This window comes from Rhinoderma darwinii, chromosome 3 (assembly GCF_050947455.1).
Source record: "Rhinoderma darwinii isolate aRhiDar2 chromosome 3, aRhiDar2.hap1, whole genome shotgun sequence".
NCBI lineage: Eukaryota > Metazoa > Chordata > Amphibia > Anura > Rhinodermatidae > Rhinoderma > Rhinoderma darwinii.
Genome location: NC_134689.1, coordinates 2,833,329 through 2,846,304, shown reverse-complemented (window position 1 = coordinate 2,846,304; position 12,976 = coordinate 2,833,329). Strand labels below are relative to the sequence as shown.

The 12,976-nt window shown below is 48.3% G+C and overlaps 2 protein-coding genes across 3 annotated transcripts in view; one reads left to right on the top strand and one right to left on the bottom strand.

Moving 5' to 3' along the window:
• Positions 1-487: 487 nt before the first annotated feature.
• ETFRF1 (electron transfer flavoprotein regulatory factor 1) lies at positions 488-5,592 on the bottom strand. Of its 2 annotated transcripts, none has more exons than XM_075855650.1 (3): positions 5,488-5,592; positions 1,423-1,518; positions 488-941 (listed from the first exon to the last, which is right to left on the bottom strand). In XM_075855650.1, exons 2-3 carry the CDS (start codon positions 1,465-1,467, stop codon positions 723-725), a joined length of 264 nt encoding a protein of 87 aa, XP_075711765.1. In that variant the 5' UTR covers positions 1,468-1,518; positions 5,488-5,592; the 3' UTR covers positions 488-722. The 2 variants fall into 2 exon arrangements, with proteins under 2 accessions (XP_075711765.1, XP_075711766.1); XM_075855651.1 differs by lacking the exon at positions 5,488-5,592 and adding an exon at positions 5,122-5,246.
• DNAI7 (dynein axonemal intermediate chain 7) overlaps positions 5,256-12,976 on the top strand; it is a 26,987-nt gene continuing 19,266 nt past the window's right edge. Inside the window, 8 exon segments of the mRNA XM_075855649.1 lie at positions 5,256-5,624; positions 8,288-8,393; positions 8,906-8,997; positions 10,223-10,327; positions 10,682-10,819; positions 11,033-11,179; positions 12,256-12,359; positions 12,445-12,721. Of these exon segments, the coding sequence (XP_075711764.1) occupies positions 5,622-5,624; positions 8,288-8,393; positions 8,906-8,997; positions 10,223-10,327; positions 10,682-10,819; positions 11,033-11,179; positions 12,256-12,359; positions 12,445-12,721 (972 nt within the window). The 5' untranslated portion in view covers positions 5,256-5,621.

Here is a 12,976-nt window from a genome sequence, read left to right as displayed (position 1 = left end):
TTCTCTGTTCCGGCAAGAAAACGGAATTGAATGCTTTGATTTTAGTGGGATCTGCTGGGATTCAATTATTCTACTGGAATCTACCATGGATGTGAGCAGAGCCTAATTTGTGTAAACTAACAGAAGATTGTCTACACCGATACATTGTAACGAACACTCAGCTGTGAGAAGTCTTAGGCAGAGTTCACATGTCACAGATATTCAGTACGGATGCCGTGACAGAAAATCTGCGACCATTACAGTACAATGTATGTGAACGGGGTTGTCAGAACCTCATCCTCATGTAGCGGATCACTGAAGATCTGCTACAAAATCCACCGCTAATTTTACAGCGAATTACAGGAAATCTGCAGCAAACACTTCTGCCACATGTGAACGCAGCCTTACGTCAGGAGGATTTTCAGCCGCTGTATATAAATAGGAAGGTTTTCATTCGCTGACAGCAAGCTGAGATACTGAGAAATTGAAACAGAAAGTGGAGACCGTCTCTCGATACAATGATTGTTTATTTTACGTTCCCTGCAGGCGACATTTGTGGAGATTTCTGTTTCTATTGACTTATAAGACGGAATCCAGTAAATCCGCTCGTCTGCGAGCCGCGAAATGTAAGGCACGGGACTACCCCAATTCTGATGCCGGATGAGTTCCGTCCTGGATTTTGGTTCTTTCCTCCCCCCTCCCCCACATTACGCTTTCCCTGAGACGTCTTATAATCTTTGGCGCTAGGAGCCCGGTCCGTCCTCGTAATATCGCTGTTTCATCGCCCGATACTTCCGCAGATAATATAACGCTTCCAGCTCTTTAATGACAAACTCCCCCCGAGCGATGAGCTCCCGGATCTTCTCGGGGTCGCTGACGTCTTTGTTCTTCATGAACGCGTTCTTCAGGCGCTCCTTGAAGTAAATGTCGCCTTTGGGGTATTCCCTTCCCAGGAACAGAAGCTAAAAAGAAGAAAAGGATGGAAGGCGTCATCAGGACAATATCAGCCCCGGAGTCTTTCACAGTCTCTTCAGCTGCTTCTCAGTAATCTTGATGGGAAACAACCATGAAGGGCTGACATTGCAGTGCTTAAAGGGTAGAAACCTATACAAGCTCCCTCTAAGAGCCCTGACTGTGTCAGTCTTCACTGCAGGTCTGGAATTCTATTCATGTGAAAAATACTCTGGATGAACCAAAGGAATAGGTCCCTCTGAGAGCAGTAAACAGGGATTAAGAGAAGACAAAGTGATTATACACTGGTGAGATATATTCTGGCGTTCTATTCAAGAACCAGGAGACTGAACAGAGCTATAGGCCCCTTGCAGGTAGTGGAGCGCGGCAGAACATGGAATGATCGGAGCAAACTGAGAAACGGGATTATAAAAAACAACAATTTGTGATTATCACCATCTCTGCATCGTGGGGAGATTTCGGGGAACTTACATTCTTGTACAACTTCACGACCTCTCCTCGTAAAGGACTTGTCATCTCCACGTGTACAGGACGGAGCCTCTGGTCAGCACATCACAGGGAGCACGGCTGTAAGGAAACAGAGAGAAGTGAGTGTGGAAGAGGGAACCTCTGTGCGGAGCCCATGTGTCTCACAGGACACGTCCATCTCTGACTCCACATTATATTTTATATATAGAATTAATCTCCATAAACAGTGGAGTCACAGGGTATATCCTGTATTATACTCCAGAGCTGCACTCACTATTCTGCTGGTGGAGTCACTGTGTACATACATTACATTACTTATCCAGTACTGATCCTGAGTTACATCCTGTATTATACTCCAGAGCTGCACTCACTATTCTGCTTGTGGAGTCACTGTGTACATACATTACATTACTTATCCTGTACTGATCCTGAGTTATATCCTGTATTATACTCCAGAGCTGCACTCACTATTCTGCTGGTGGAGTCACTGTGTACATACATTACATTACTTATCCTGTACTGACCCTGAGTTACATCCTGTATTATACCCCAGAGCTGCACTCACTATTCTGCTGGTGGAGTCACTGTGTACATATATTACATTACTGATCCTGAGTTACATCCTGTATTATACCCCAGAGCTGCACTCACTATTCTGCTGGTGGAGTCACTGTATACATACATTACATTACTTATCCTGTACTGATCCTGAGTTACATCCTGTATTATACTCCAGAGCTGCACTCACTATTCTGCTGGTGGAGTCACTGTGTACATACATTACATTACTTATCCTGTACTGATCCTGAGTTACATCCTGTATTATACCCCAGAGCTGCACTCACTATTCTGCTGGTGGAGTCACTGTGTACATACATTACTTATCCTGTACTGATCCTGAGTTACATCCTGTATTATACCCCAGAGCTACACTCACTATTCTGCTGGTGGAGTCACTGTGTACATACATTACATTACATATCCTGTACTGATCCTGAGTTACATCCTGTATTATACCCCAGAGCTGCACTCACTATTCTGCTGGTGGAGTCACTGTGTACATAATTACTTATCCTGTACTGATCCTGAGTTATATCCTGTATTATACTCCAGAGCTGCACTCACTATTCTGCTGGTGGAGTCACTGTGTACATACATTACTTATCCTGTACTGATCCTGAGTTACATCCTGTATTATACTCCAGAGCTGCACTCACTATTCTGCTGGTGGAGTCACTGTGTACATACATTACATTACTTATCTTGTACTGATCCTGAGTTACGTCCTGTATTATACTCCAGAGCTGCACTCACTATTCTGCTGGTGGAGTCACTGTGTACATACATTACTTATCCTGCACTGATCCTGAGTTACATCCTGTATTATACTCCAGAGCTGCACTCACTATTCTGCTGGTGGAGTCACTGTGTACATAATTACTTATCCTGTACTGATCCTGAGTTATATCCTGTATTATACTCCAGAGCTGCACTCACTATTCTGCTGGTGGAGTCACTGTGTACATACATTACATTACTTATCCTGTACTGATCCTGAGTTACATCCTGTATTATACTCCAGAGCTGCACTCACTATTCTGCTGGTGGAGTCACTGTGTACATACATTACATTACTTATCTTGTACTGATCCTGAGTTACGTCCTGTATTATACTCCAGAGCTGCACTCACTATTCTGCTGGTGGAGTCACTGTGTACATACATTACTTATCCTGCACTGATCCTGAGTTATATCCTGTATTATACTCCAGAGCTGCACTCACTATTCTGCTGGTGGAGTCACTGTGTACATACATTACATTACTTATCCTGTACTGATCCTGAGTTACATCCTGTATTATACTCCAGAGCTGCACTCACTATTCTGCTGGTGGAGTCATTGTGTACATACATTACATTACTTATCCTGCACTGATCCTGAGTTACATCCTGTATTATACTCCAGAGCTGCACTCACTATTCTGCTGGTGGAGTCACTGTGTACATACATTACATTACTTATCCTGTACTGATCCTGAGTTACATCCTGTATTATACTCCAGAGCTGCACTCACTATTCTGCTGGTGGAGTCACTGTGTACATACATTACATTACTTATCCTGTACTGATCCTGAGTTATATCCTGTATTATACTCCAGAGCTGCACTCACTATTCTGCTGGTGGAGTCACTGTGTACATACATTACATTACTTATCCTGTACTGATCCTGAGTTATATCCTGTATTATACTCCAGAGCTGCACTCACTATTCTGCTGGTGGAATCACTGTGTATATACATTACATTACTTATCCTGTACTGATCCTGAGTTATATCCTGTATTATACTCCAGAGCTGCACTCACTATTCTGCTGGTGGAGTCACTGTGTACATACATTACTTATACTGTACTGGTCCTGAGTTACATCCTGTATTATACTCCAGAGCTGCACTCACTATTCTGCTGGTGGAGTCACTGTGTACATACATTACATTACTTATCCTGTACTGATCCTGAGTTACATCCTGTATTATACTCCAGAGCTGCGCTCACTATTCTGCTGGTGGAGTCACTGTGTACATACATTACATTACTTATCCTGTACTGATCCTGAGTTATATCCTGTATTATACTCCAGAGCTGCACTCACTATTCTGCTGGTGGAGTCACTGTGTACATACATTACATTACTTATCCTGTACTGATCCTGCGTTACATCCTGTATTATACTCCAGAGCTGCACTCACTATTCTGCTGGTGGAGTCACTGTGTACATACATTACATTACTTATCCTGTACTGATCCTGAGTTATATCCTGTATTATACTCCAGAGCTGCACTCACTATTCTGCTGGTGGAGTCACTGTGTACAGACATTACATTACTTATCCTGTATTATACTCCAGAGCTGAACTCACTATTCTGCTGGTGGAGTCACTGTGTACATACATTACATTACTTATCCTGTACTGATCCTGAGTTATATCCTGTATTATACTCCAGAGCTGAACTCACTATTCTGCTGGTGGAGTCACTGTGTACATACATTACTTATCCTGTGCTTATCCTGAGTTACAGTCTGTATTATGTAATGTATTTACACCGTGACTCCTCTAGCAGAACAGTGAGTGCAGCTCTGGGTACTGTATTGGTACTGAAAAGCTGTGGGCCCATTGGATTTGTTCTCTGCACAGCGCTAGGTTGAGAATGATGCTTTGCAAAGAAAAAGTTAAAGGGGCCACTGACTAACATTGCAGTCTTTTCCTTAACTGACAGCAAGCAGAGCTCTTTAAGATCGTGAGTAATGGCAATTCAAAGTATATTAGGCAGTTGCAGAACTCTTCATTACACAATAAATAAAGGGGTTTTTCTTCAGGCCATAAATGACTGATGGGTGCGGGTTCCAGGACGGGCCCACGGACCTCTGTCCTATCTTTTGCTTCTGCGCTCCGGCTACTGACAGAAGGCAGGATGGGGGTTAGGGGGGCGTTCTAGGGATATGTGGGGGCACCAGAGGTGGGACCCGCATCTATAGGACTTCCTGTGGATGTGTCATAAACGTCTGCGGTAGGAATACCCCTTTATCTTTTATTTACATTAGTCCGGACACTGGCCCTTTAAATCATCCTCATATTTTTCATGTAGATTTTGTCGCAGTGTCGCATCCAGTACACGCGTCCGCTCATGGCGTTTATTACTACCTGAGAACAATACGGTTTTCTATAAGCAAATGTGAATTTTGATCTATCCGTCCGGCCATGTCCCTTGTGTGATCGCGAAAATGGCGCAAAACTTGTAAAATGTGCGATTTTAAAGGTGTCGGCTGCGCCATGGAGGACACGATGAGGAGAAATGAGGGCCGAATCCTGACCCTCCCGTTACCATGGAGACACTCGAGGCGGGGAGACAAACCGAGCAGCGGTGAAACTACAACTCCCAGCATGCCCTGACAAACTGCGGATTGCCAGTTGCAGACCACTGATATGGAGTGGTGTATTTGGTCGGGGGCATAGACAATGGAGGATGTGGGGGGTTGTAGTCTCTCTCTAGCGCTCCCCTGTACTGACCTCCAACCAACTTCCGGCAACAACGCGGCGCCTCCTCGTGACGTCACCAGAAGCGCCGCGCTCCCAGAAGGCCCCGCGGTTTCTATGGCAACTAGGACGCTGTACGGAGATCGAAACGAGGATCATCAGACAACATGGTGAGGGGTGGACGTGAGATGTGAGGAGTAGTAGTCACAGTCCGGGGGGCGCACGGGTATCAGGAGAGTCTGGGGGCAAGTATGAGGAGTAATAATGAATAGGGGGCATCTGTAAGTATTAGGGGTATTTAGTTTTGTGGAGGGGGGGTATTATGAGTATTGAGAGGGGGAAATTACAGATTGGGAGGGGGGTGGTATTTCTTCATGGAGGTTGGAGGTTTCAGTCATATTCTGGGGGGGGGGGTATTAAAGAGACAACACACAAGACAACTCCCAAATAATCCACCACGCAGTGATAAATATTACTGGGGTTATTAGTTTGCCCCCTCAGGTTCTTGTATTTGTGGGGCCCCTCGGACACGTGGGCCCTGGGCAGTTGCCCAGTTTTCCACCCCCATAAGACCAGTCCCTCATGTGCGTATGAGGAGATCTCTTATTACGGCGCCCCCTGTCTGAGGGACTGGCACCGCTTGGTCGTGGTCGCGACTCCTTATGACACACGTGCCCCCATGACGCCTCCCGGGAGAGTTATCCGTCCTGCAGAACCCCCGCTGGTCCCGGGAATGGGCTGGTCTGGAGATTAGTGGCGGTCCCAGCGGCCGGGTTCCCACCAATCACTCATGAATGTCCTATTATTATTATTGTTATTATCATCGTTGTTCTGTTATAATTGTCTTATTGATTGATACATTGTTTCTGCTGCACTTTGTTTCCGTTTTTCTCATTGATTATTTCTTTGTACTTTCTTTCCTAATCTATAGAGAAAGAGAAGAAAGGCGAGTAACTAGTGATGTGAGGTGTGAGGTGCCACGTGAGGTGCCACGTAATGTGCAGCGTCAGGTCACTATGGAGGGAGATCTGGCTAATAACGCAGCAGGCACGGGGGTGATTTGGGGGTGACGGCTGTGGCTCCCCGTCTCTTCTGCCAGCTGAGTTCTATCTGACAGTCTGGTTGCTATGGATATCATGTGTCAGGCAGCGGATCCTTAGCAACCAGTCAGTCTCAGATTCCTCCCATCTCCAGGCAGAATCACCCCTGAACCGAGGGCAGAGAAGAGGCAGTAACAGAGACGTAACCCCCGGGCCCCAAAGCAAAATGTGTACCGGCCCCCGCCTACCACGTGACCTTTATAACACTGGTGTCTCCTAATGTGGCAGAGGGGCCTCCTACTACCGCTGCACCCCAATAGTTACACCCCAGGGCAGAAGGGTAAACCTCTCCCTTTATTGACCATATTGCTGCATTGTACATTGAGGTGGAGAATGTGGCAGTAGAAATAGTTTATATCTTTATATTTCCAGCCTGAACAATACAGCAGCAATCCAGTGTGTGACCCGGTTATATGCGCCAGGCAAGGGCATCCGTACCATACAGGCAGCCGCTGCGCCATCAGTGCCCCCATACAAAGGTGGCTTCAGGTCCAAATGGCCCCATCTTCTCCTCAAATGGGGGGGGGGACCTGAGCAGCGCCCCCTCATACCTCCTAACAGTCACGGTGCCATGATAACCTAGCTAGCCACAGGGCCCTAATACTAGAGCGAACAACAGTGCCCTCATAACAGCGACAGCCCAAATACCCCCATAACTGTGGCAACAAGAGATGTCCCCATACTAGATCCAACCACGGTGCCCTTATAATACAACCAACCACGGTGCCCTTATAATACAACCAACCACGGTGCTCTTATAATAGAACCAACCACGGTGCCCTTATAATACAACCAACCACGGTGCCCTCATAACAGCAACAGCCCAAGTACCGACATAACTGTGCTAACTGCAGATGCCCTCATACTAGAACCACCCCATAGTGCCCTCATACCAGTGCCAACCGTAGATACCCCATACCTAGCGACAGCCACATAGCCCTAATAACTGAGCCAGCAACAGATACCCCTCTACTGCAACCAACCACAGATGCCCCCCCATAACAGTGACAGCCCAAGCGCCCTCTTAACTGTGCCAGTAGCAGATACCACCCCCCATACCAGCGACAGCCGCATTGCCCTCATAAATGTCCCAACTACAGCGCCATCTTCATGTGCCACAAATCCACTCAGGATGAAGTCGTCTGCCCAATAGTGGTGGAGCCATTACTGATTTCTTCTGCCACGCCTGTCCCATTGTCTCCAGGAGCCCCTCCCCCACATATTCTATAGGGTTACATATAGGATTATGTACGTGGCTGTTCTGTCATATATATAATACTGTAGATGATGTCATTATATAAAGACCATTGTTATTCGCTTTTATCTGGGAAAGATGGAAGAGAGTGTGGCTGCAGGATCAGACTACACAGGGTTTGTTTGTAGTCTGTAACCATGGAGACACATAGCTCTGCATAGGATCCCTGTGCTTTGCATGGGACATCATCTAATAATGGATCACAAGAAATCTGGACCAGAGACATTTGTTAAGGACAGATTACAGTGAAGTTCCTACAATCCAGCATCACTGGGACCTGACGCCGTGGATTATCAGACGGTCAGAGAAAAGTCTTGTTTGGGTGACGACCTCAGGATAAAATGTCGCTGTCTTATAATCATGGCTTCCCTCTGTTTCCTGCTTTTATGATTATTCTGCTTCACTGTGTCAGGATGTCCGGATTATCAGAAGTTGTAGGTTATTCTCTTTATTTTTATAACCACGTTTCCTATTACAGTCATCGAAAGGAACGTCGGCCGCATCTCGGAAGAAAGGAAAAGTCAGCAAAGCCGAAAAACTGCGACTGCAGAAAGAGGAGGAGGAGCGACGGCAGAGAGAGGAAGGTCAGGGGTCGGCACGCGTGCATCGGGGGGACGGGACATGGTTTAACTCTTAAAGGAATTTTCCACTTTTAGTCATCTAGCGTGTCATAGTGTCGCAGGTGTCACGTCCAGCCGTCAGTATAATCACATGACCTGATGACTGAAGACTCTGCTTCTAATCTACGCAGGTCATTGATAATGTAGTCATGTGATTATATCAGCTTTTCTAGACCATGATGCTTTGCTCCCAGGCGTGAGGAACTCTACACCACTTACTCCTTACTACCATATGGTTAATACAGTGTTCCAAACCCTCTGTTGCAAAATAGAGTTAGGAGGGTCTTTTAGCTACTGAATTTAAACAAGAATGTTCCCATTAACTGACAGCAAGCAGAGATCTTGAAAATGCAGAGAAATTGAAATACAATAGCTATTAGAAAGTTTGAGAACTTTTCATCATGCGTGATCGCCTCTTTGCTGACTCGGCCATTTGGGGTTTAACCGTTTCCCTCCCGCGTCTCCGTGTTCTGTAGAAGACGCTCGCTTTCTAGCTGAACAGATTGAAGCGGCTCGTCTGGAGAAAGAACGACTAGAAAGAGAAGAGCTCGAGCGCCTGGAGGCAAAGGTGAGACTGAGGGACTATACAGCCCGAAATAATGACTATAAAAGAGGAGAAGGGAGGTCACCAACTCAACGTTCCGCAGCAGCGCAGTCCCCAGCAGGACGGTTCCCAGCAGGGCGGTCCCCAGCAGGACGGTCCCCAGCAGGACGGTCCCCAGCAGCGCGGTCCCCAGCAGGGCGGTCCCCAGCAGGGCGGTCCCCAGCAGCACGGTCCCCAGCAGCGCGGTCCCCAGCAGGGCGGTCCCCAGCAGGGCGGTCCCCAGCAGGACGGTTCCCAGCAGCACGGTCCCCAGCAGGGCGGTCCACAGCAGCACGGTCCCCAGCAGGGCGGTCCACAGCAGCACGGTCCCCAGCAGGGCGGTCCACAGCAGCACGGTCCCCAGCAGGGCGGTCCCCAGCAGGACGGTTCCCAGCAGGGCGGTCCCCAGCAGGACGGTCCCCAGCAGCACGGTCCCCAGCAGGGCGGTCCCCAGCAAGACGGTTCCCAGCAGGGCGGTCCCCAGCAGGACGGTCCCCAGCAGGGTGGTCCCCAGCAGGGTGGTCCCCAGCAGGGCGGTCCCCAGCAGGGCGGTCCCCAGCAGGACGGTTCCCAGCAGCGCGGTCCCCAGCAGGGCGGTCCCCAGCAGCACGGTCCCCAGCAGGGCGGTCCACAGCAGCACGGTCCCCAGCAGGGCGGTCCCCAGCAGGGCGGTCCCCAGCAGGACGGCGGCTTTATTCAGACGAGCGAGTGTAAATAGAAACATGGTTGTTTTTCACGTTTCGGTCGCACCCGTGCGGGACCCATTTTCACAGACTTGAGTCTATTGAGGGATCCGTGAAAACATGTCCTATTTTTTCACGGGCTCTTCACACGGTCCGTTAAAACAACGACCAAGGGAACAGCCCCATTGAAATACATGCGTCCATGTGACGGCCATTAAAAAAAACGTGACACGGATGAGATTTACCTTCATGTGAATAAGCTGCGTAAAAAAAACAGCTGCGAAAAAGAAGTTCATGTCGCTTCTTCAGCCGTTTTTCATTGACTCTATAGAAATAAACGGCCGTAGAAAACGCAGCGAAAAAACGCGAGTGGCTTAAAAAACGTCTGAAAATCAGGATCTGTTCTCCCTTGAAGCTCCTCCGTATTTTCAGACGTTTTTTAGTTTGTGTGTGAACAGAGCCTAAATCTCTTATCAACTTCAGGTTTTCCTATAACTTGTAAAGTCTTCACATCTTTATTATTACAGCAACTGGAGCATCTTGAGGAGGAGCTGGGGGAATACCGCGTGCTGGTGGAGGAGAAGCTGGAGGCCGCGGCTCGGTGGAGGAAAGACTCGCGGATACGAGCCAAGGTCCGAACTTTAATTACACCCCAGAAAAATCCGTCTTCTCATCTGTTCTGTCCGTCCTCACTGCCCAAAATCAAAAACTCTCCCCCTCTGCTAAATCCCTTTTATTGGCCCCTGAGAACTCGACAGGTTCCTGATTATCAAACACTCTGGATTATCAGATGGAAATAGAAGAATAAGATCAAATCGTCCTTAAAAAGATTTCAATATGGGGAGCTCGTATAACATGTAATGTTGTGTAGTCACCACCAGGGGGAGACTTATTTCTTTATTCTGTATATAGGGTGATTGGTGAGCAGTCACCCCGATCCCCTGTATACCTATATCCTAATGATCTCCATTCTTCCCCCGTCACAGTGGGATCGTTACCTGCTGTGTGATGGAAGTCCCGATCCCACGATACCCCAGGAGATCAACACGTTCATGAGTCTGTGGAGGGAGGAGACCGCTGAGGATTTTCAGTCCGTGCTGAATAAAAGCCGCCTGGTTCTGAGTGTGAGTTTCCAGCCTCGTTACATTGTGTTACATCTGGATGGTGTCCGGTGCCTGCGGGATACAGGCTGCTGTAAATGGCCCCTGCAGACCCCGCAGCCCTGGACACTATTGATAGGTGCACGTTAGACATTTACTGGATCCCACATATATGACTGTCCTGGGGGTGTCGCTCCCCCTCCCGCCTCACTAAACTGACTTCTTGTGACTCTGCAGCTGATTGCGGAGCTGGAGTTCCGTCTCATTGACACCCCACCCGAGGAACTGGGCGAAGACGAAGCCGCGCAGTACACGCAGACGGTCCGCCAGCTGCAGGCGCTGCTCCAGCACAAATTCGATGAGGCCACAGAGCACCTCCTGAAGGTACGATCACCCGGGAGACATGATGAAGGGGCTGCCACCATTGTGGCTTTGCTGCTTTTCTCCCCTCATTCTTGATGTTGCTCCGCTCTGTATTTCAGCATTATAGGTCATGTTTGGCTCATACTCCAGTTACACCCAGAGCTGCAGCTGCAATTCTGCTGGCGGTCTGTTTGCTGACAGGCACACTCCTAGAAACTTAGTTGAGATCCCATAGTTCACGGCACCCTGCTGCATTGTATTCTGGGATATGTATTTTTTTTCTACCTTCAACAACTTTGCAGCGGAAATAATAATTTATTTCCCGTTTCTTATATAGCGCTGACTTATTCAGTATCGCCGTATGCAGATTGTGTCACTCACATCCGTCCCTGTCCCCAAGAGCTCACAATCTCATCTCGGAAGCTGAATTATCCTGTCCGGTATTCCATATGTTTCTAGAGCGTGAGAGAAGAAAACGTACGAGCCGCCATACTGTCCACACTGCAGCAGAACATGGCACGTACAGACACTGGGCAGAATAGACCTGTAATGTCCTGCACCCTCAGAGCTGGCAGGAAATGCAGCCCTAGATGTGACTAGAGTATAAGTGTATGTTCACACACACTAATTACGGACGTAATTCGGGCGTTTTTGCCCCGAATTACGTCCGAAAATAGCGCCTCAATAGCGCTGACAAACATCTGCCCATTGAAAGCAATGGGCAGACGTTTGTCTGTTCAAACGAGGCGTAATTTACGCGCCGCTGTCAAATGACGGCGCGTAAATAGACGCCCGCGTCAGAGAAGTGACCTGTCACTTCTTTGGCCGTAATTGGAGCCGTTATTCATTGACTCCAATGAATAGCAGCGCCAATTACGTCCGTAATGGACGCGGCGTTCAAGCGCCTGCACATGCCGGTACGGCTGAAATTACGGGGATGTTTTCAGGCTGAAACATCCCCGTAATTTCAGCCGTTACGGACGCCCTCGTGTGAACATACCCTAACACATGCAAAGTATTTGGAAAAGGACTCGACAGCTCCTATAGATGTAAGTTGTAATTCTGTCATCTCACACGTATAGACCTTTGTCCTGCAGAACGCGGCTGCGCTGTCCGACATTGATACGGGGAATATGCAGAAAATCATTAAAAATCAGAACGTGACTCTCTGCATCTGGGCGAATCTCAACAAGAACCCGAGGTCAGACCCATAGACCGGTACCGGCTCCGGGTGTTGTAGTATCCGGCTGGTTGAGGCCTTTACTTCTGTCCTCTCCTCCATGCAGGTTCCGGGGTTACGATTTCCAGGAGGAGGCCCTCTCTTTTGATTTGCCGAAACCTCTGGCCCTGAGTAACATTGCTGTCCGCTGCCTTCACACGGACTACGACCACCTGTCCTGCCAGAGTCAGACGTATCTGCTCCAAGCGAAGGAACCAGAAGAAAATCTAACTACAGACCCCATCATCCTGGAGAGCGAGGCCGGAGACTGGAAGCCGGCGGCTGAGGAAGACGAGAAACCTGCGGCAGAAAGTGTCGCTGCCGCGGAGGAGGAGGAGAGGAAGGTAACGATGGCGCAACATGGAAGGATCTCAGAAAAGGTCTCCAGCCGTAGTACAGGACATGACCTGCGGGGGCTGTGCTGGGCGGCCCCGGCCCTGTTCACACAGAGTTTTTTTGGCGCTGCTTTTTATGCAGAAACCGTTTCGTAAACCGTGCCAAAAAACGTCTGAGACCGCCTCCCATTTATTTCAAAAAGAAAAAGAAGCATCATGCCCTTTCTTTAGGCGTTTCCATTTTTGACCTCCCATTGACATCAA

What these genes read in the sequence shown, in the direction of transcription:
- ETFRF1 (XM_075855650.1), bottom strand. Translation starts at nt 1,467, where the DNA reads ATGACAAGTCCTTTACGAGGAGAGGTCGTGAAGTTGTACAAGAAT. An exon ending in TCGTGAAGTTGTACAAGAAT is followed by an intron (nt 942 to 1,422) that starts GTAAGTTCCCCG and finishes TCTTCTTTTTAG; the next exon opens with CTTCTGTTCCTGGGAAGGGA.